Here is a 20,869-nt window from a genome sequence, read left to right as displayed (position 1 = left end):
AAAAATTGTAATTGGCTCTTACCCATTCAGGGCTGCTGGATCCATAATCCCTAGCATTTCAGATATTGGGAAAACAGGAAGTTAATACTTGACATACTTCATGGCCTCCTTGAATACCTGAGACCAACAGTGCACTTGCAATTCAGGGCCGCATGGAGTTTGAACAGGCAGGGTAAAAATAGATTGAGTCAAAACTAGATGGAGAAGGGAGCCGCATTGGAGACTAAAAGGCCTGGAACAGATTTTGGTCAAAATTGGCCTCTGGTGGATATAGACAGAACCTCGGGGAACAGGAGGGAGGGGTATTTACACTTCCTACTTTCCTATGTACCTGCTTCTAACTCTGATCGTTTTTCACAAACCACATACAGGTTGGTCTTTATTCTTTTGCCTGTCATCTTTACCTGTGGGATATGAACTTCCCTGAAGGACATTGCCTGTTTGTAGTCATATCTGTTAGCACAATGCCCAGCATATAAAATTTGTTGAGTAAATAAAGCAGACTCAGAATTGTGACCTTAGGCAAATCAAATTGCCTGACTGGCCTGGAGTTAAGTGCAAAATGACTCACTGGGATCACTCAATTAAGTGTTGGCCATGTTTTGGGCACCATAATATATCAGGCACTACGTAGATATTCATGTTACAATTAATTCCTTCAGTTCCTTAAGTAGATAGTAGTAGTTCCATGTTACAAAAGAGGTAACAAAGGCTCAGAAAGAGGTAGAACTAGAGTAAACATCTAGTCCAGTTGGCTATGAACCACCATGCCAAAATTACCCACATTTGTGACATGTGCTATCTCTCTATTTTATTAAGGTTTGTTTATAAGACTCAAAAGAAATGTCAGTGCTCAGAAGTCAAGGAATTTGTGGCAGCCCTTATGACAATGTGATATAATCCTGTCAAGGAAAAGATTCTCATTTGAGCTGTTCTGAGCAGCATCACCAGAGAATAGTGGAATGTGCTACTGAAAGTCTGAAGATAAAGCTCAAGAATGCCTTTAAAAAAAATCATTTCTTCCTGTTACAAAAAAAAGTGTTTATTTGACTGTCTTTTAAAAAAATTTTTAAACTACTTACCGGTTGAATTAATTGCCATGCTTTACACAAAATCTTTTTATTTTTCAAAGTAAAATAAGCACTCTGGAACTGTACTCATTTTTATTCTGTGGCTTTGCATACACTGGCACAATATTAGCAGTCCTCTTACACAGAGACATTTAAAAATACTCTTTGTGGAGCCCTTTAAATACTCTTTATTCAGCATTTTAATATAATGGGTTTCCATTTAACATTTAAATCACCTGTATCAGTTTCCTAGGGCTGTGGGAACCAACTACCACAAACTAGGTGGTTTAAAATAAGAAAAATTTATTCTCTCACAGTCCTGGAGGCTAAATGTTTGAAATAAAGGTATAAGCAGGGCCATGCTCTCTGTAGGCTTTATGAGATCTTTGCAATTATATTAAGCAAATTATCTTGTTATATTATGTACATATATGAAATTCATAACAACAAATCCCACTATTCTGTGTAATTCTAATGCATCACTGGAAAATATAGGAAGAAAAAAAGAAAAAAGATCCTTCCTTATTTCTTCCATATTCTGGTAGCCCCAGGCATTCCTTGATTTGAAACAATAGTTATATTGGATTAAGGGCCTGCCCCACTCCAGTTGATGTCCTTTTTATTGAATACATTTATGGCAACTTATTCCCAAATAAGGTCACCTTCTAATGTTCTGGGAGTTAAACTTTCAACATACCTTTTTGGAGACACAGTTTTACTGATAACACCACCAAACTTTATGTGCTTTTCTCTTTAAAACAGGGATTGATAACTGGCAACATTGTTGAGAAAAAAATGAGATGTTAGATGTAAAACATTTAGCATTTTGTCTACAGTGTTGGAGTGTTTATTTTGCATTTATTATTTTTAAAAAATAAATTTACTCATTTAAGTACACCATTGTTTAGAAAGAGCAAGGGCTCTGGAATCAGCCCCATTTTCCCCAGAAAGTTATTTTAGGGAATATATAAGAAGATGATCTAACATAAGCCTAGATAACTTGTTGGAATTGACAAAGCTTTATAACCTTGGGCAACTTAACATCTCAGTACTTTACTTTTCTCCTCTACAAAATAGGGATAATAGTAGTTATTTACAACATAAAATGTAAATATAAGGTGACATTAGATCTAAAGTGTTTAAAGTTTTACTGGTAAAGAATAAGTGCTCTGTGAATGTTAGCTGCTATTATTATTATTATTATTATTATTCTCAAAATATCTCCTTCTGTCATTGGCAACTGAATTTTGAGGGATAGGAGGATTTTTTTGCTTACAGAATATAGGGGAGATAATTGTTAAGGGATAAAACTCTCACTACTTCCTAACCAAATTTGTCTGAGTCTAGAAGTTTACAATTACTAGAATTTTCATGAAATAACAAAATTATATATGTCTATCTTTATTACTTGTCTATCACTATATATCAAATAATCCCCTAAAATGTTTCCACTTAAAATAATTACTCACACATTGTCTCACAGTCTCATTGAAACAAGAATCCAAGCATAGTTTTACTGGATCCTCTACTTTACCTTGTCTTCCAAGGCTGTGATGAAGTTATTGCAGTGGGCTGAGATCTCACCTGAGGGCTGAAACCGGAAAGAATACAATTCCAGATCCCTTATATAGTTGGCTAGATTCAGTTCCTTAAGGGTTGTTGGATTGTGGGCCTAGTTCTTTGCAGGCTATAGTCTGGAGATTTCCCTCAGTACCTTATCACATGAACCTTTCCATGTTTCATTTTGTTTCATCAAATCCAGCAGGAGGGAGTCCGCTAACAAGATGGAAGTCACAATTTTTTTTTGTAAGCCAGTTTCAGAAGCAGCATTCTTTTCGTGTTGCCATATTCTGTTGGTCAGGAGCCAGTTGTTCAAGTACAGGAGATTGTAACAGGCAGTGAATATCAAGAGGTGGGATTATTGAGGGATTTCAAAGGCTTCTTTTCCTGCCTCTTACCTTCCTTTCATTCCATTAACTTCTGTCTCTCCTTCTGTTATTCTCTATTTTTTATTTGTATCTATCTATCTAGTTAGTTAGTTCTAGTTCTTGCTAAAACTGACTCTAACCTCCATATACCATATTTAATACCTATATGTTTCTCAGTCTAGCCTAAACCTGAAACATAGAGGACTCAATAGGTGTTTGAATTCAATTTAAATTAAATATATAAAAGAAAATCTGAACAGAGTCAACTTTATCTACCATCATAATGTAACTATTATATTGGCTATATTTATATAATATTAACCATTTATGAAGATCTCTGTAATCCATTTACACATATTTATGATAACGCTAGGAATATAACAAGTGCCTTTTCAATAAATATAAATTTTGATATTTTATTTACCTAATGATGAAAAGTATTTGAAATTGTTTTTCTCTGGCCTTCATAGCTGTCAAACCAGTTATGTGTTTGTCAAGTTGACAAACCCATCTTTGAACAAATAAGACTCCATAAACTTCCTTGTGTAGGGAGTTTTTTTTTTTTTTCTTTTTTGATTTATTTCCTTGAGCCGAAATGGTAACAACTGATTCAGAATTTTGAAGCTTTATTTTAATATCATGTACATTTATATTCATTAACCAGACCCAGTTTATAATGGTTTGAACTAGTGTGATTGATTAAAAGGGGAGCAGTGATGGAACACTGTCTAAGCAGGTGTTTAATACATCTCTGTAGATTGAAGGTTTGCCTTGAAAGCGTACAGAGTGTGGGGTCCACAACCACAATTCAATTCACTGCTAAATGAAAGCTGTTGGATAATTTCCATGTTCCTTATTTCTTTTAAGCCCTGCTTCTCAGCCTTGCTCCTAGGGTCCAGTTCTTCTTGGGTCTAGTAGTTTAGTCAAGTTTTCTTTATCTGGTAACTACCACTAACCAGTCCATCATCTGACATTGTAAGACTGTCCAACTGCAGACAGAGTGTCAGTTGTGGAATACTCTCACCTCCATTCTACAAATTCTTTTTATATCATTGCTTGCCCAATGCTCTATTTTGATTTTTCCTAAAAATAGGAAAATTTTAATGTTATTTTAAAATTTAAAATCTAACATGTAAGTAATAGTTTATAAGGTGAATCTTATGAAAATTAAAAACTTCTGCTCTGCAAAGGACAATATCAAGATAATGAGAAGACATGCCACAGACTTCGAGAAAATATTTGCAGAAGATACATTTGATAAAGTACTGTCAGTAAAAGCACAAAAGGAACTCTTAAAACTCAACAATAAGAAAATAAACAGCTTGAATAAAAAATGTGTCAGAACCTCAATAAACATCCCCCTGAAGAAAATTCATGGCTGTCACATAAGCATATAAAAAGATGCTCCACATCACATTATCAGAGAAATACCCACTAAAACAAAAGACCTCTGTATGCCTATTAGCAATTTAACACTGATAATACCAAATAGCTGACAAGACAGAGATCAGCAGGTACACTTATTTATTGCTGCTGGTGATACCAAATGGAACATCCACTTTGGAAGACATTTTGGTAATTTCTTACAAAGCAAAAACACGCTCTTGCCATGAGATTTAGTAGTTGTACTTTTTGATATCTACCAAAGGAACTGAAAACATATCAACACAAAAGTCTGCACATGGACATTTATTGCAACTTTATTCATAATTGTTAAAACTTGGGAGCTATCAAGATATCCTTTGGTAGGCCAATTGATAAATAAACTGTGGCATATTCAGACCGTGTACCATATAGAGTGCTAAAAAGAAATAACTTTCAAGTCATGAAAATACAATAAATAAATAAATAAATAAATAAATAAATAAATATTAAGCAAAAGAAGCTAATCTGCATATGACTCCAACTGTATAACATTCTGAAGTTAAAAATCTTATCAGTGGTTATCAAGGGTTGGGGATAGGAGGAAGGAAGGAATGGGTAGAGCACAGAGGATTTTTAGGGCAGTAAAAATACTATGTGTGATACTATCATTTGGATAGATGTCACTATACATTTGTCCAAATATATAGTGCTTATAGAATGAGAAGTGAATTGTGGATTTTGAGTGATTATGATACGTCAATGCAGGTTCATCAGATAGACCATTCTGGTGAGAGTACCAATAATGAGAGAAGCTATGTGTGTGTAGGAATAGGGAGTATATGGAGAATTTCAATTTTGCAATGAGCCCTAAAATGCTCTAAAACATAGTATTTAAAAATACAAGTGAATATGAATTATAAAAAAGAATCAAAGCAGTACATGATAAGAAATTTGAAATCATCCCACTTATTCTACTAGCCATCAATAATGGCCTTTACCAACTTTGTATAAGCCTTCTGCAAGGTGTCTCAATATTTTCTCTAAACAAATCTTAAGTATACACATTGAGAAAGAAAATGTTATAGTGAATCTCTGTGTGCCCCTTACTCAGTAATGCTTCTTGTCAATATTTTACTATTTTCACCTCAGCTATTGCTTATCCCCAATTTGCTTTTTGTTGCTGGGATATTTAAAAGCAAATCCAAGATATAGCATTCCTCCTATAAATACCTCAGCATGTACCTTTAACAGATAATTATTTTAAACATAATCTCAATGTTATTATCCTATCTAGAAGTTCATATTCAAATTTTTAAAATTTGAATATAAAAATTTGGCTTTAAAATATCTGTTTATAGTCAGTATGTTTAAATAATGACCAAGATGCCTATATGTTGTACTTGGTCTCCTAATCTGTAATGATTATGTCCTTTAATTTTGCCTGTACTATTTTTTTGTTGAAGACATTGGTTTATTTGTCCTTTAGAATTTTCCAAATTGCAAACTTAATCAATTGTTTCCTCATGGTGTTGTTTAACTCATTCCTTTATCCTAGGGAATCAGTTGGAGAATTTTTTGTTCCTAGAAGTTTTTGTTCCTAGAATCCTTTTATGGAATGATAAAATCACTTCTCTGAATAATGTTTTCAAAGGGCATGTAAGAAAATACATAGCAAGAACAACAGAAAGAAACCGTATCAATATACTGTCATCAAAATATTAAAAATATAGCAACATATGTGCTCCTTTATGAATGACAAGATGTAGTGGAGAGATATCCATCAGAATTTCTAAGTAGTGTTGAGCATAAATATTTTAAATATTTGTAACAACTGTAAAGTGATACAAATATTTAAAATTCTATCAAAGTCATAGAAAATTTTATTGCTACTATATTCTTTTAGTTGCATTTATAATTTAGAAATGCTAAGTTGCAATTATAGGAAACTGAAAATAAAGATGTATTTTTTTCTTAGTACAAGTTCATAAGTTCATTCTATTCATGGATTTAAGAACTACCACCTGAAGCGTATAGCATCAGACCAGGATTTAATGTCTCATTGTACTTTTAGTCATGATAAAAATGATCAGCAGTTTCAGTTGCTATTGGTGTGATCTATCCACTAGAAATTTTCCCATTAGCCTTTCTCCTAATGGTTTTGGATTTATTGATTATAGTTGTCTAGATCTAATGTTTTATTAGACATTTTAATAGAGTGATTTTATAATTCTATCATTCTTCCTGTCTTTATTATTTACAATATTTCCAAAAGGAAAAATGCAGTTGCCCAGAAATTCAGTTCATATAATAAAAATATGATTCATAATTGATTCTGTTACACTTTTCAAAATAGTATGCTGATCTCCAAACAATTGCTAATAGTGACCAATGAGTTTTGTTGACTTTTTAATTTACTTAGTTACTTTGGGTGTTGAATTTATTGTGAGTAATGTTATGAATTAATGGCAATTTATTTGATAAATTTCAATTTCTTGCAATCATTATTCTCTTTAGTGTTCATATTGTTTCATGTAAGGCTGATGTAAGCTACTTTAGGTTGTTTTCTGTGCCCTTTTGAAATGACCCCATTGGTTTCGACCTGCTTTTTGGTACGGCAAACATCCTGGGTTTAGCTTTATACCATTCTGTTCCAGAACTGGATCAGGAATTTTTATTAAAGAATACTTTATTCCTTTCAGTGGAAACAGAGTCTGAGCATTAGGACCACTTTTCTGTAGTAAGGTCATTTTTTTCTAGGCTTTTTCAGGGACAAAATTGTGAAATGTTGACTTCAAATTGAAATTTCAGTTCACAGATTTTTTTCTTAGCTTCTTTGACTTTATACCTGAGATTGTTAGTCATATGTTGAAAATCCTAAAGACAATAAAATAAAAGCTTGTTTGCAACACCACACAATATACACATAGTGGCTTCAAAGTAACAGTGTTCCACATTAATCTAATTGAAGACTTATTTGCAGGTCATCTTTTATTTTGAATACTTTTTACAAAGCATATAACACCCAAATACTGCATTAAAATTTCTTTAGGTGCATCATAATTACATGTAATAGTTGGAAATTCACTGTGAGATATTTGTGAGGTATTTGTTCCTGAACACATCATAATTTGGAAAAGGGGATGTACTGGGGAGTGAAATTTCCAAATACTACATTTTTCTCTCATTTTCTTTCTTCTTCTTTTCCTTCTTTTTATTTTGCCGTTTTATCTTTTTCTTTCTCTCTTTCTTTCCTCTGAGATTACACCATACCTGGCCTGAATACTACATTTTAAAGCTACTTGAAACTATTATTTTCTCCATTGTTTCTATCAATACTTAAATGTAGAGTCAGATCTATTTCTTTTACTTCATATATAATTTGTAGAAATAATTATGTCTTTTTGATTTTAAAAAAATTATGCAAAACTTTGTGTTTTACGTAAAACACAAAGCTAAAACTTATAAAATAAGATATACTGAAAAACTCTGGCCTTGGTCTCTTCTTTTTTGCTCCCATTATAGGTAACCATTTTATTAGTTTGGTTAATCTTTTTATTATTTCTTAGTGAAAAACAATATAGAAGATCAGGGCCATGGCTCACACCTATAATCCCAGCTACTCAGGGAGCTGAGGCAGGAGGACAATGAATATGAGGGCAGCCTTAGCATATTAGCAAGACTCTAAAATAATGTAATGAGATCCTATCAGAAAATTTAAAAAAAATTAAAGTTCTGGGGATTGTAACTCAGTTGTAAAGTGCCCCTGAATTAAATCCTCAGTATCAAAAAAAAAAAAAAAATAACTGGAAGTACATATATGCATGCATATACATATTTATATTATATGTGTGTGTGTGTGTATATATATATATATATATACTCCTCCCCTCTTTTTTACACAAAAAAATGTACTGTAAACATTCTCTGCACATTGTTTTTTCCATTTTATTTATATATGTATATATATGTATATATATTTATATATTTTTATATTTATATTTATAATTACTGTGTGTCATATATAATAAAACGTTTCTCTATTTTCTTTGGTACATAGTACCTACCTCACCATTTAGATGCATCACAGTTTTTCAACCAATGCTGTATTGATTGTCCATAGATTCATATTTCAAGAGTTTTATTGCTGATCACCATGATGTAATGGGCAGAAGTAATAGGAATTGTTTATTCAAATTCCAGAATTTATAACAGCATAGACCTGAATCTCTCGCGATGTAGCAGAGTAGGAGAGAACTTAATATAGTGGAAAAGTGGTTAGAAATAGGACAGATGGGAGTGGGAGTCCAGCTCTTTTTTGGACTCCTGACTTTACTCCTATGATCTTCCACTTCCTCATCTTTAAAAAGCATTAATGAAACCTACTTTTCATTGATGTTCTGGTTTATTGAGACCAAGTTTGATCATGTAAAACAAGTAGCAGAATATCTGGCCTGGAATGTGTTCCTGTAAAATTGTAGCAGTTGTTGATGTTAACTTTACTGATTACCACAATTTTAAGACAGGGAATTTCTGATGGGTTTTGACCCTTTGTTTTAATTTAATTTTACTTTTTGTTGAATGGACACATTAGTCCTTGTTGTCCCAAGCAGCACAGCTATAGGAAAGAGGGGAGCTAAAAAAGGAATTAACTCACCCTTGAACATGTTATGAAATGCCTGTGAACATTTTTAAAGGTGATCTTTTAACCTGTGTCTTGTTAGGATTTTGATAAAAACAGAAAGGCATGAAAGTGAGACTGTGATTCCAGTATGAAAGCAGTCAGAGGGTGGTGTGCTCTACCATACAGCTACATCCCCAGCACTTTTTTATTTTATTTTTGAGACAAGGTTTCACTAAGTTGATGAGACTGGCCTTGAACTTGCAATCCTCTTGCCTCAACTCCCCCCCAGTTTCAGTGATCACAGTACACCACCTCACTGGCTGAGGGTGACAGTTTTGTTTCCTAAGGGCTTCTCTAACCAAAGCCTCCAGCTGACCCCATTCAGGTTCACACCCTCTTGGATGTTTTAACTTGGCAACCAACCTTGAAGGCCTGTTCTCCTACCTCCAGGTCATGTTCAAACAGCACAATCTGGCAGTTTTCATCCATAGCAGGACATTAGCATCTCAGAGACCTCTTGTTCCCTAAGCCTGTCTAAGAATGATCCCTTCTGGGCATTTTCCTTTGAATTCTACATGTGACTGGAAGAAGAAAATGGAATTGGGGAGGAAATAAAATCTGAAACCTTCCTTGACAGGGTGAGTTTTGAGCAGAGTTCTTAGGAAAGTGGAATAATTGGATCCCAGGGAAGAGAAGACAGTCCTTCTATTAATGATGCTTTGACCTCCACTGAACAGAAAAGAGGTTTTGGAATTAGATGCTGAATGACTAATGGCCTTTGACTGAATGTCACCTCCCAGAACCTCTATTTTCTCAATTGTATTATGCTTGTAAAAATTCTAATATTCCTAGTCCAAAGCATTGTTGAGAGGATTCAATGAGATCTGCAATATCTTATGTGTAGCAAAGACTAGAAGGCTGGAAAATGTGTTTCCTTTCTACTTTCTCCCTGTTTCAAGCACTTATCCACTGCATCTTAAAAATGCAACTATATTGTTATAATAAGAAAGAGTAAGAACTGACATCTCTTGTGTGTGTACTAAATGTCTGGCACAGGTACAAATTATCTTAAATTAACTTTATATTTTCACCGATGTCACTATTATTATATACATAAAAACACAGAGACTTGTATTTGTGTACTAACTTGTCCACGGTCACATGCAGGTCTGTGGCTAGCCTTTTATATGGATTAGGTAAAGATGCTCCTGCTCTTTTATTCAGTTAAATGAGCAAAGACTTGACAAATAGAGCTGAGACTGAATCCAATCCCTATTCGCCCTCTTGCCTTGTTACCCTTTACAGAGCTCAACTTGCTTAACTAAACACAGAGACCCTAGAGGTCACATGTTCAGTTTGGGCCAAACCTGAAATTCAAACTCATATCTATCTGACAGTCATATTGTATCTTTTCCTTTTCCACTGCCACCTCTTTCTGCCTCCTTTAATTTCTTGCTCTACTGTCTTCACTCTCTGATATATCTTCAGCCTCTCCTTCATCTCTTTGGCTTTTCCTTCCCAACTGGAATCTCTACACTCAGTACCACTAGTATTGAAATGAGTTTTAATTCATATTTTCACCCCCGTCCCAGGGAGTAGCTCCAAGCCTGGCACTGAATATTCAGGCCTTCTTTGCAAAGGCTCATTCTAAATTCTTTTTTTCCTTGTAGACTAGATAAGCCTTTACCGTTTTTCCTATGGTCCTCAGTGCCTAGCAAGTTGCTTTGCACACACTAATTATTCTTTGGCAGGAAGGATCAGAACTAACAAATTTCCCAAGAGCAAACATCTGAAGTGGGCACTAGAGGGCAGCAGGAGATCACACATGGCCTTTTTGTTTTTTCCCCCAGCCTCCCATTACTGGTCGCAGCCTACCTTGTCTCAGGAGGCAGAAATAAATACTATGATTCAGTGCTAACTGGTCTCTGACTTTGGCCAAGACATCAGCCACTACTGAGCTACTGGGAAGTGGCTGAGGTTCTTCTCCCACAGAGAGTATGACCTTCCTCAGAGGAGTAACTGCTTTCACTTGAAGACAGGTATTTATCATTCTGAGCCCCAGTTCCCTCATGGGTACTAGAGGCAACAATTCCTAATTTGCAGGGTAATAATGAAGACCATATGAGATCTTAGGTATAAATCAGCTAATACAGCATTTGAGTCTTAGAACATTGAATGAGAAATTAAGATCTCTACTTTACACATAAGAAAAGTAATATTTGGAGAGGGGAAATGACTTCCCTATGATTTGAAATGGTAAATTCTACCACAGTTTACAGAATAGGTAGAAAGCAGGTGGTTTAAGAGAAATTCCTCTTAGTTAAAGCACCAAATAGGATTCAAGGGACGATTTATAGATTTAGACATGCATAAGAATTGAATAATGGTGGGATGAAGGCCAAGAGCCAGAACAAAGAACTTTGATGATGCTGTTGACACTGTAGAGCTGGAAACTCTTCGTTGAGTTCTGTTTCTCATTAATCCCTAAATAATCCAAGATTTAAGTACTCATGTTATTGACATTTTACAAATGATAAAATGGAGCCTTGGGGAGGTTAAGTAACTGGTCCAAGATCTTCCAGCTGGAAAGTGAAAAAGCTGGAATTCAAACTCAAGTTAGCCACTGTGTTATAGCTGCCTCTTTTATAATTGTTCTTATTGATTGTGTATTTAGGGAAAAAGCTAAGTAGGTTATATCAGGAGATCATTTTCTTGGCAGTTTTGTTAACCTACCCTCTTCATTTTGGAACTCCATTGTTACTTCTGTTTGCTAAATGTGCACACTCATAGCACATAAGACATACACATTATCAGAATGCCCCATGGTTTCTGTGACAGGGATTTCACTCACCTAGTTGGCTGTTTAATCTTAGCCTGACCTCTAAGTAGGGGACAGGCTTGCATACTGCAGATAAGACATGCAGACAGCATAAAGGACATAAGTCTGGGTTTGGGTTTGATACTTAGGATGAGAAATGCAATTCCTGGATGAGAAGTCAGTCTAAGTTTAACAGAGCTTTCACAGAATGAATTGGAAGGCTAAAAAGTTCCACATTATTAGAAGGTTTTGGGGGTTTTAATTTTTGTTTTTGTACCAGAGACTGAACCCAAGGGTGCTTTACCATTGAGCTACAGCCCCCAACCCTTTTTATTTTTTATTTTGTGATAAAGCCTTATTAAGTTTCTTAGTGCCTTGATAAGTTGCTGAGACTAGCCTTGAACTTGCAATCCTCTTCCTTAGACTCCTGATGTTGCTGGTATTATAGGTGTGCACTACCGCACCTAGCTTAGAAGTGTTTAAGAAGAACTTGGAGGATAATTTGGTAGTAAATGAAGCATTAGATGGGGATTTCTGAACAGGTGATTTCTAAACTCTTACTAGGTTATCACTAAACTATATCCCAAGCCCTTTGAATTTTTACTTTGAGACAGGGTCTTGTTAAGTTACTTAGACTGACTTTGAACTTGGGATTCTCCTTCCTGAACCTCTGGAGTTGCTGGAACTATAGATGTGCACCACCACACTCAACCTTTAATAGTCTTCCACCCATGAAAACCCATTAGTCCATGGAAATGAGTGAGGATTGGGGTTATTGCCTGGGCACAGCAGGTGTAGGGAGAACCATTTTTTTTTTTTTAAATGGAAAGGACTCATTGATCAAGTAGTGGATTTGGAGTCTAACAAATGTTATAGAAATAGAAAAATTGAAGGGAAAATGAGTCATATTCACACATTCATGTATTAATTAATTTATTCAGATACTTACCTATGTATGTGATATTATACAGTGAACTATGTGCTAAGAATACAGATGCTCATTAAAACTGGCCACTGTCCTTGTTCTCATGAAACTAAAAGTTTACTTGGCAAGACAGATATTTATTTAACATTTTGTTAATGTTAACATATTAACTAAAATTATAAATATGACATGCATGGTAATGATGATGTCAATGGTTCAGTTGATAGTAGGAATTGAGAATAGTCATAATAATCTATGAATATGTATTTCTCTTAGAGGGATTTTCAATAAAATACACTTTACTAGGGACTTCTCCCAAGACCTGGGCCATAGCAATTTTTTTGGTTGGTTGCTGTGGATCCCCCAACTCCTATTTCTCTGGCTGCTCACTTTATAAAGACCCAATGTGGGGATACTTCACCCTCTGTTAGAATTCTTCTTTGGCAGAATTCAGAACAGTTTCAGGCTAGCTCTGTTTCCACATCTGGTCCAGGAGAAACAAGTATTTCTGTTCTGGCAACCTCTGGGAGTTTGTGCTAATACCTTTCCAGCCCCTTCTGTTCTTTTAACACAGGCCACCAGAACTTTTGACAGGTGAAGGTAGACCCTAGTCCACTATCTTTTCAATTGCTAACAACAAACAAGCTCTTCAAGTGTCACTCATGAGGGTCCTTGTCACAAAACTTGGGGTCAGAAGATAGCATATTCCATATCCTGCCCAGGGTGCTGTTGACTCTAAACATGGTCATAGTTCTTTCCAAATAAAATATCCCCTAAATCCTTCCTTTTTACTCTGATCTCTTTTTATTTCCTTGTTCTGGCTGAGGTTTCTAAAGTTATGAAACTAGTTAGAATTCATCTCCTTTGTAAGTTCTGCATCTAGGGGCATGACTTCAGGATTCTACTTCTATTACCTTATAGTGTCTCCATAGAAATTTCAATTTTAACATCCTGTTACAATAACAGCAACATAATTATAACAACCACAGCAACAACAATAACAACTAATATTAATTGAGGGCTTAACCTGTGCCAGGCTCCCTATTTAATCCTCACAGTGACTCTTTTCGGCTGGTACTGTTATTTATAAAGGACACACTGATGACGCTGGACTTTCATCTGTGAGGCTGAGAAGTCGGGTTGCACAACACAGCAACACAGGCCTCCCTGATGGTGTTTCAGCCGCCTGTTTCCCCTTTGTTAAGGATATTTGTGAGGATCCTTGAGTCAGACCTCAGAGTGACTGCTTTCCTCCAACAGCAGACAGTAACTCCACCTAAGAAATGAGCCCGTTTCAGTAATTCCTGGGAGGCCATTGCTGTAAGAAAGGCCATTCTTTAATGATATAAAAGTCTCACCCTTTCCCCCCTCCCTAAACGTTTCTAATTTGAGCCCCTCTGGTCCCTGTGGAGCCTTTAAATGCTTCAAGTGCGAGCCTATTGCCAAAGCAAGCCTGTCTGACTGGAGAGGCAGCGCCCTGCACTGTTGCCGAATATTGAACAAACATCCGCGAAGCCTTGGCTCTCCCAGAAGTCCTTCGTCTGATGCCTTTGTTTTGTTTTCTGGCTGAGGGCAAGCAGTGCCATCACCTCCTGCCGAAAAGCCCTGGCTGCCCTCCCAACAAGGAGTTGTCACTTCAACTGAGGCTTTTTAAATTTTTTTTTGGTGGCAACAAAATAATACCCAGCAGGAATTTGGGAGGAGAAAAAAGAGAGTTCACTTGGCAGGTTCTCAAATGAATGGGTTGTAGTGTCATTGGAACTGAATCGGGCTTGAAACCAGACATGATCCTATTTTGGACGCATTGTTCAGAGGGATGGGAAATGTGAACAGAGGATAAGTCTCTTCAGAAAATGCTCTTTATCCTTGGCCTGTTAAAGGCAGCCTGGTTTAACCTAACTCTCCCCTTTCCCCAATGGCAAGAGTCTAAATGAAAGCCTAGAGGAGGTCAGAACAACTAGACAAGATCAGCCCTTCATCTGTTGACATTTGGATTGGGAAAGCTTATTTTACCTTGGGTTGTATCTTGATTGTAATCGTGATTAGTTGTCATCCTTGTAATTCCCAAATCCTGGCTTTTAGATTCATTGATGCTTTGATAAGGTAGCATAGTGATTAGTGTATGTAAACATAGCATATATTCCACAAACTTTTATTGAAAAAAAATGTTTTTAAGCCTACTGTTTTCTTGAAATTGGGTAAGGCCGATGTAGGAAACAGCAAAACTGATACTATCTTTGTCTTCATGGAGTTTATACTCTTGATACATTAATAGTTGATGACAGATCAGGATGCTATGAGAATCTGTCATGTGAAAATGGAACACACATTGATAGTGGGGGAAGTTTATGGAAGACTTTTCTGAAAAATTGGCACTTGAAATAAGTTCCGAAGGATGAGTGGAAGTTAGCCAAGAGAAGTTAGGGGCTGAGGGTGGGATGGAAGGAAGCATTATGCAAGAGAAGAGCCTGTTCCAGGATGGAGAAAAAGATACAAGGTGTATACAAGGAACTTAAAAGTCATCATAGCTGAAGGCAGAAGAACTAGGTGGAGCAGGACAAGAGATCAGTCTGTTGTCTAGATCCTATATTGTCTGTGCCTCACCTTTTGGCTTCTGATCTTTACTCTAAGTATAAATAATGTCATGGAAGTTTAGGACTATAGGACTTGCCTTTTGAAAAGATTACTTTAGCCACAGGGTGGGGTTGGATCAGAAGCAATTAGCTTTCATAATTGTAATGGAATGGTTAATGGGCATCCCTGCTATAACTCTCATCTAAATCATAACTTAGCCATGACATAACATTAGGAAAAGAATCTTATCAATAAATGTTCTTGGGACTTAGAGGTAAGCCCCTTTCTCTCTTTTGGTCTCCAGTTCCTCAAGTGTTTGGCAAAAAGAGTTGGACCCAGTGATTTCCCTCTTTTTGCAAAATTAGCCCTGAAGCTTAGCTATTAATTCTATGCTGCTATTGTAGGTACAGTTTTCAGCCTCAGTTTTTGGCTTTTAACTCCCACTTACAGGAAAGATGGACTTAAACGGCTAAAGAATTATGAAGCAGAATAGCAAAAGTCTACAAATGGATAATTGTTAAATGGATAATTATATCTTTAATCCAATGTCTATGAATTTTTTTTGATCAAGGGAATTTTTACTCCCAGCAACAGGTTACATTTCTTCCCAATTAAGTTATATGCACATGGCATGGTACAATGAGGGTTATACCCTCTGTGTTGAAATATGAAATGACAGTAGTTCAGATGATGCATTGGTTATCAGAATTGCAGTTATGTGCTGAGAAGATTACTAACTCACTGTGTGACCTTGGAAAGTAATTTTCCTTTTCTGGGATGCATTTTCTCCTTACTTAAAGTGGGAGGGTTTGTACTAGATAGTCATATTCAAAAATATGTTCTTTCAATTATTTGTGTGTGGAGAGTCGAACCCAGGGACTTATGCACACTAAGCAAGAACCCTACCACTGAACTACATCCCAAGCCCTCAAAATATATACATATACACACATATATTATATTATATATGGAGAAAAGAGGCTCCATTTTTCCACTCTTGGAGATTCATGATACATGTGTATCAATAACCTATTTGCTTCCAAAGTTTTTACTTTTTAACTGATCCATCATATTGCCATATATTAATTGGGTCTAGAGCAGCAGTTGCCAAACTTTTCCTGAAAAGGCTCAGACAGGACACATTTTAGCTTTGTGTGCCATAGAGAGTCTTTATTATAACCACTCCATTCTGCCACTGTGGTCATACACAATACACTAATGAATGTGAATGGCTGTGTTCCAATAAAACTTTATTTACAAAAACAAATGTGGGATGAATTTCCCCATGGGCCATACTTTGTTGACCTGCAGACCACAGCGTGGGCTGATTCCTAGTATCCTTGTAGCTCTGACTCCTTCCTGATCTTCTCCCCAAATGACTATTCCCTTCCAAGCTTGAAGTCACCCTTGTCCAAAAGCTATTCCTCTGGCCTGCAGTTTCAAAAGTTATCATCATCTTCTTTTGACATGCCTGTGTATAAGGCTGTCTCCATCTCCCCAGCTGCTGGGCTGCCTTCTTCACAGCCTTGTTTTGTTTATCTTAGTAACTACCCTTCTTTAATCCCTCTAAAGGATTGGTTAGCTGGAATTTGCCTTGTCTTCCTCCCCTGGAGCCTTTGATCTGATGCTCATGAGCATTTGCTGACAGCCAGACAGAAAAGGTGGAGCCCAGATCCCAGGCTGGAGGGCCCAGAGAGTAATGAATGAAGGCTGCGTTTATTTGTATTTCTAATTGGCAAGCCCATTTCCAGATCAGCTGCATGTCACTGCAAGCTGAGAGCAGGAGCAGGAGAAAACTCATTTTACTTTCAGTTCTCAGTGCCCAGGACCTGTGCCCACTGAGATAAGGGTTTACCTTGATTTCACCAGGCTTGGTAGAAGCTGCTGTCTGAATTAAGCTCTGTATCTTAGTACAGGATCTCTCTTTTTTGGCACTCAGATTGAGCATGGTACATCTTGGAGGACACCATTCATACAGTCTGTGATTTCAATGTAACCCTCTGGGTTATTCAGATCACTTTATATCTTCAAGCTTTTTTGATAGAACTTAGAACCCCATCTTTTTAGGAAATCTTATATAGAAAGCTGGTCTTAGAGAAATAAAAGCAGAACTTCTCTATTTGAAGCTGATATGAGGTTTCCAGCCCTGACTACTCAGTTTTCCTTTTGCCCTATGGAAGCAGTTGCTCAGGTGCTTCCTAGAAATTCTTGAATTCCTAAGAATTTTGGAGGCATTAGAATAGAGTTATGAATATAGTTTTAGCCAATCAAAGTTTTATAAGATCCATCTTTAACTGAGTCTTAGGTTCATCAAGACTCGTGTTAGGCACTGAGGTAGACAGGAATGGGTGACATAACCCCTAGTCTCCAAGAGTTGATAATACTGTTGGAAAAGGCAGGAGAAAATGGGAAAGGAAAGTGAACTTAAAATAAGATCTCATAAGTAAAAATATTTGTTTAAATGGAGTGTAAATGGCTAGAAAAGATTTGTTGAGACAGAGAAAAGCAGGAGAGGCAAAGACACAGAGATAGGAAATACTAGTTGTATAGGTCAAGAAAGACAAAGCAGAGCATGGAGCATATACAAATCACATGTCAAGATGCACATGAAGAAATGTGCAGGAAAAGAAGTTTGAACAAGGGAACAGGTAAGCACAGAAATAAAGGGGAAATGATGTCTGTTCCAAGCAGTACCACTTCCTATATCATCTGCCACTCACAACTGATTCCATTGGGGTCATTAAACCCATTTCACAGAATCAATGATGAGAATCTCCTGAATACTCAAGACACTTTTTCAAGGTTGAGGAGGCGTTATCAGGCAGAACTGGGATTTAAACTGAAATTGACTTGACCCAAAGCTTATGTTTCTTTCATTATATTGAGTTTCAAGGAAAATATAGAACTGGAGAAAAATTGTAAAGGAAGAGTATAGTTTGTGAAGGTTGACAGTAGACAGAAAGGAATTTCTGGTTGTGGAAAATATCTTTGAGTATTTGTATCTTTCAAATTGCTTGGAAAAACACTTAACCCCAACCTACCAACTTTAAACATGGAAAAATTGAGGGCTAGAGAGAGTAAAAGGATACCTGGTGTATACGTGGCAGGAGAAAGACACCATTCTGGTTTCTGAATGCTCAGGCCAATGATCTTTTCAAGACATCATGCAAAAATCACTTTATCATCTTTTTTTTTCATTTCCAATGAATACCAGCTCCTTAGGGCATGCTCTTTGTGGGTTCAAGAATCTGGCCTTTTAAACAATACGAAATTCACCTCTACCTCTTCCTATTTTGTGCCTCTCCAGAGACCACAGAACTGGGCAGCAAGAAGGAGCTCAAGTCCATGCCCTTCATCACCTACCTTTCAGGTCTGCTGACGGCACAGATGCTGTCTGATGACCAGCTCATCTCAGGTGTGGAGATTCGCTGTGAGGAGAAAGGCCGCTGTCCTTCTACCTGCCACCTTTGCCGGCGGCCGGGCAAGGAGCAGCTGAGCCCCACACCAGTGCTGCTGGAAATCAACCACGTGGTCCCACTTTACACCCTCATTCAAGACAATGGCACAAAGGAGGTGAGCTCCCCTGGCCCAGCCACCAAGTCAAACCTGAGAAACCCTCCTACCTGTGGACTCTTTGTCCATGGGGATTGTCATCATCATCATCATCAACAACAGCATCATGGTGATTACCAGCATTTATTGATTCCTTATATTCTAAATCTTAGTGTTTCAATACAACAGAGGTTTTTTATTTGTGCAGAGTCCTTAATAGGTATTTTTGATTGATGGGTGTCTTTACTCTGAGAAGCGGTTCAGGGACCCAATCCTTTCCATCTTGTGTTCTATCAAACCATTGTTTCCATGGTCACTGTAAAAGGAGAAAAGATATGGAACACTGCTCTTGAAAAGTTTAAATGGTCCAAGCCTGAAAGTAGCAAATGTCATTTCAACTCCAGTTCCATGGATCACAGCTCAGACATTGTCCACACCAGTCTGCAAGAAGACAGAGAAATATATTCTGTGTGCCTAGAAGTAGACGTGGGTTTGGTGAAAACCTAGCAGTGTCTGCTTCGATTCTATACTTGGATTGTCTCATCTAATTTGCATCCCAGTTCTATGACTTACTTAAAAATATTGGGCATATTTGCATAAAATTGCTGACATATGGGCATCTTTTTAATTATAAAATGGAAGTTCTGTATGGTTAATCCTAATGTGACATCTATGTAATAACATTTGAGGAAATCTTAAAGATGTTACGTGATTTACTCAAAGTTAGTTTGCTTCAGAGCTTCCATGACTAACTATGAAATGGTATCTCTTCTTTTCCTCGTGTCTCTCACTTTTTTATAGGGTTTATTAGGACTTTAAGGAATCATGTGCATTATTTGGCTCACTGGTTTGTAAACTTATATTCATGGGACACTTTCTATAAATGCAACATTCCAGAACTCCAATTAATAAAACCAGGAATAGTGATGGTTCTACTTCAGTGAGGAAAAGGAACATGGATAAGAGCATCTCTTACTTGGTTCTCATTCTTCCTTCTACAGCAGCTTCCAGAAAGAACGGGGCCTCAAAAAAAAAAAAAAAGTCAGTGTGGCAGATGATTGATTGTGTCCAATAGAACTCCATGAATTATGTGCCCCTTCCATAGTATCCCATAGGGCCAAGAGCTTGAGGGTGGCGGGAGGTTAGATAGAGCTTCAGAGAAGACAGAAATAGGATGGTAACAAGGATGTGGGGAAAGTGTCAGGTAGATGACCTAAGGAAGAACAAGGTCTGTGCAGAGACCCAAATCATTTCCCCATAATTAAGACCAAGAGATGTAGGAAGAATCAGGAATGAGGCCAGGGCAATTAGAAGAGATCTGATTATTTAGGATATTATAAAGCAGATCATGGAGTCTGGTCCCTGTTCTTAGAGCAATGAGATGATGAAGACCCATTATTAGAAGGAAGTTGATGGGATTAGAGTTGTGTGGCAGAAGGAGCCTCTATTAGAATCACCATTGGAGTAGTTAAATATAGTGTGGGTTATTTAGATAGAATACACTGTAGCAGCCAAAATTAATGAATGACAGTAACAACTGTCAATGTGAAATGAATAATCATAATGTTATGTGAATAAAATAAGTCCCAAAGATAGATTTTATATAGCAGAATGGGATCTGCTTTTAAAAGTTAAAGCACACATATACCAAATACACTACCTTCCAGGAATAAATGCACATACAATACAACCATTTTTAAAAGGGAAGCAAGGAACTGTGAACATAGGAAATGATAACCTTGAGTCAAGGGAGGCAGTACAATGGCACAAGAGGGCATAGGTCACATGTAGGTAGTCAAGTTCCTAGCTGGCTTTTATGGTGGTCGATTTGTAGGTGTCTGTTAAAGAGTTGAATATTAAAATCAACTCACTTATTAGCTAACCAAGTGAATAAATTATGACTGAGCATGACACAACAAGGTGCTTGAGTTCTGAACCAAGTATCATGAATAGTCTGAGTCTGTGCTTCCAAGGTCGCCACGCTATCAAAAACAACCTTACGTCTCCAACCTCTGG

At 36.7% G+C, this 20,869-nt stretch overlaps 1 protein-coding gene across 6 annotated transcripts in view; it reads left to right on the top strand.

Annotated features, from left to right (window-relative positions):
- Astn2 (astrotactin 2) overlaps positions 1–20,869 on the top strand; it is an 833,116-nt gene that overhangs the window by 637,514 nt on the left and 174,733 nt on the right. For 3 of the 6 annotated variants that reach the window (XM_026393326.2, XM_026393325.2, XM_026393324.2), the window contains one exon: positions 18,609–18,874. In XM_026393326.2, coding sequence (XP_026249111.2) covers positions 18,609–18,874 — 266 coding nt within the window. Of the gene's footprint in view, positions 1–18,608; positions 18,875–20,869 lie in introns of those variants that run through there. The other 3 variants (XM_026393328.2, XM_026393327.2, XM_077797971.1) reach the window with 1 other exon arrangement.

Source organism: Urocitellus parryii, chromosome 4 (assembly GCF_045843805.1).
Source record: "Urocitellus parryii isolate mUroPar1 chromosome 4, mUroPar1.hap1, whole genome shotgun sequence".
Classification (NCBI taxonomy): domain Eukaryota; kingdom Metazoa; phylum Chordata; class Mammalia; order Rodentia; family Sciuridae; genus Urocitellus; species Urocitellus parryii.
This window is presented reverse-complemented; position numbering and strand designations above follow the sequence as displayed.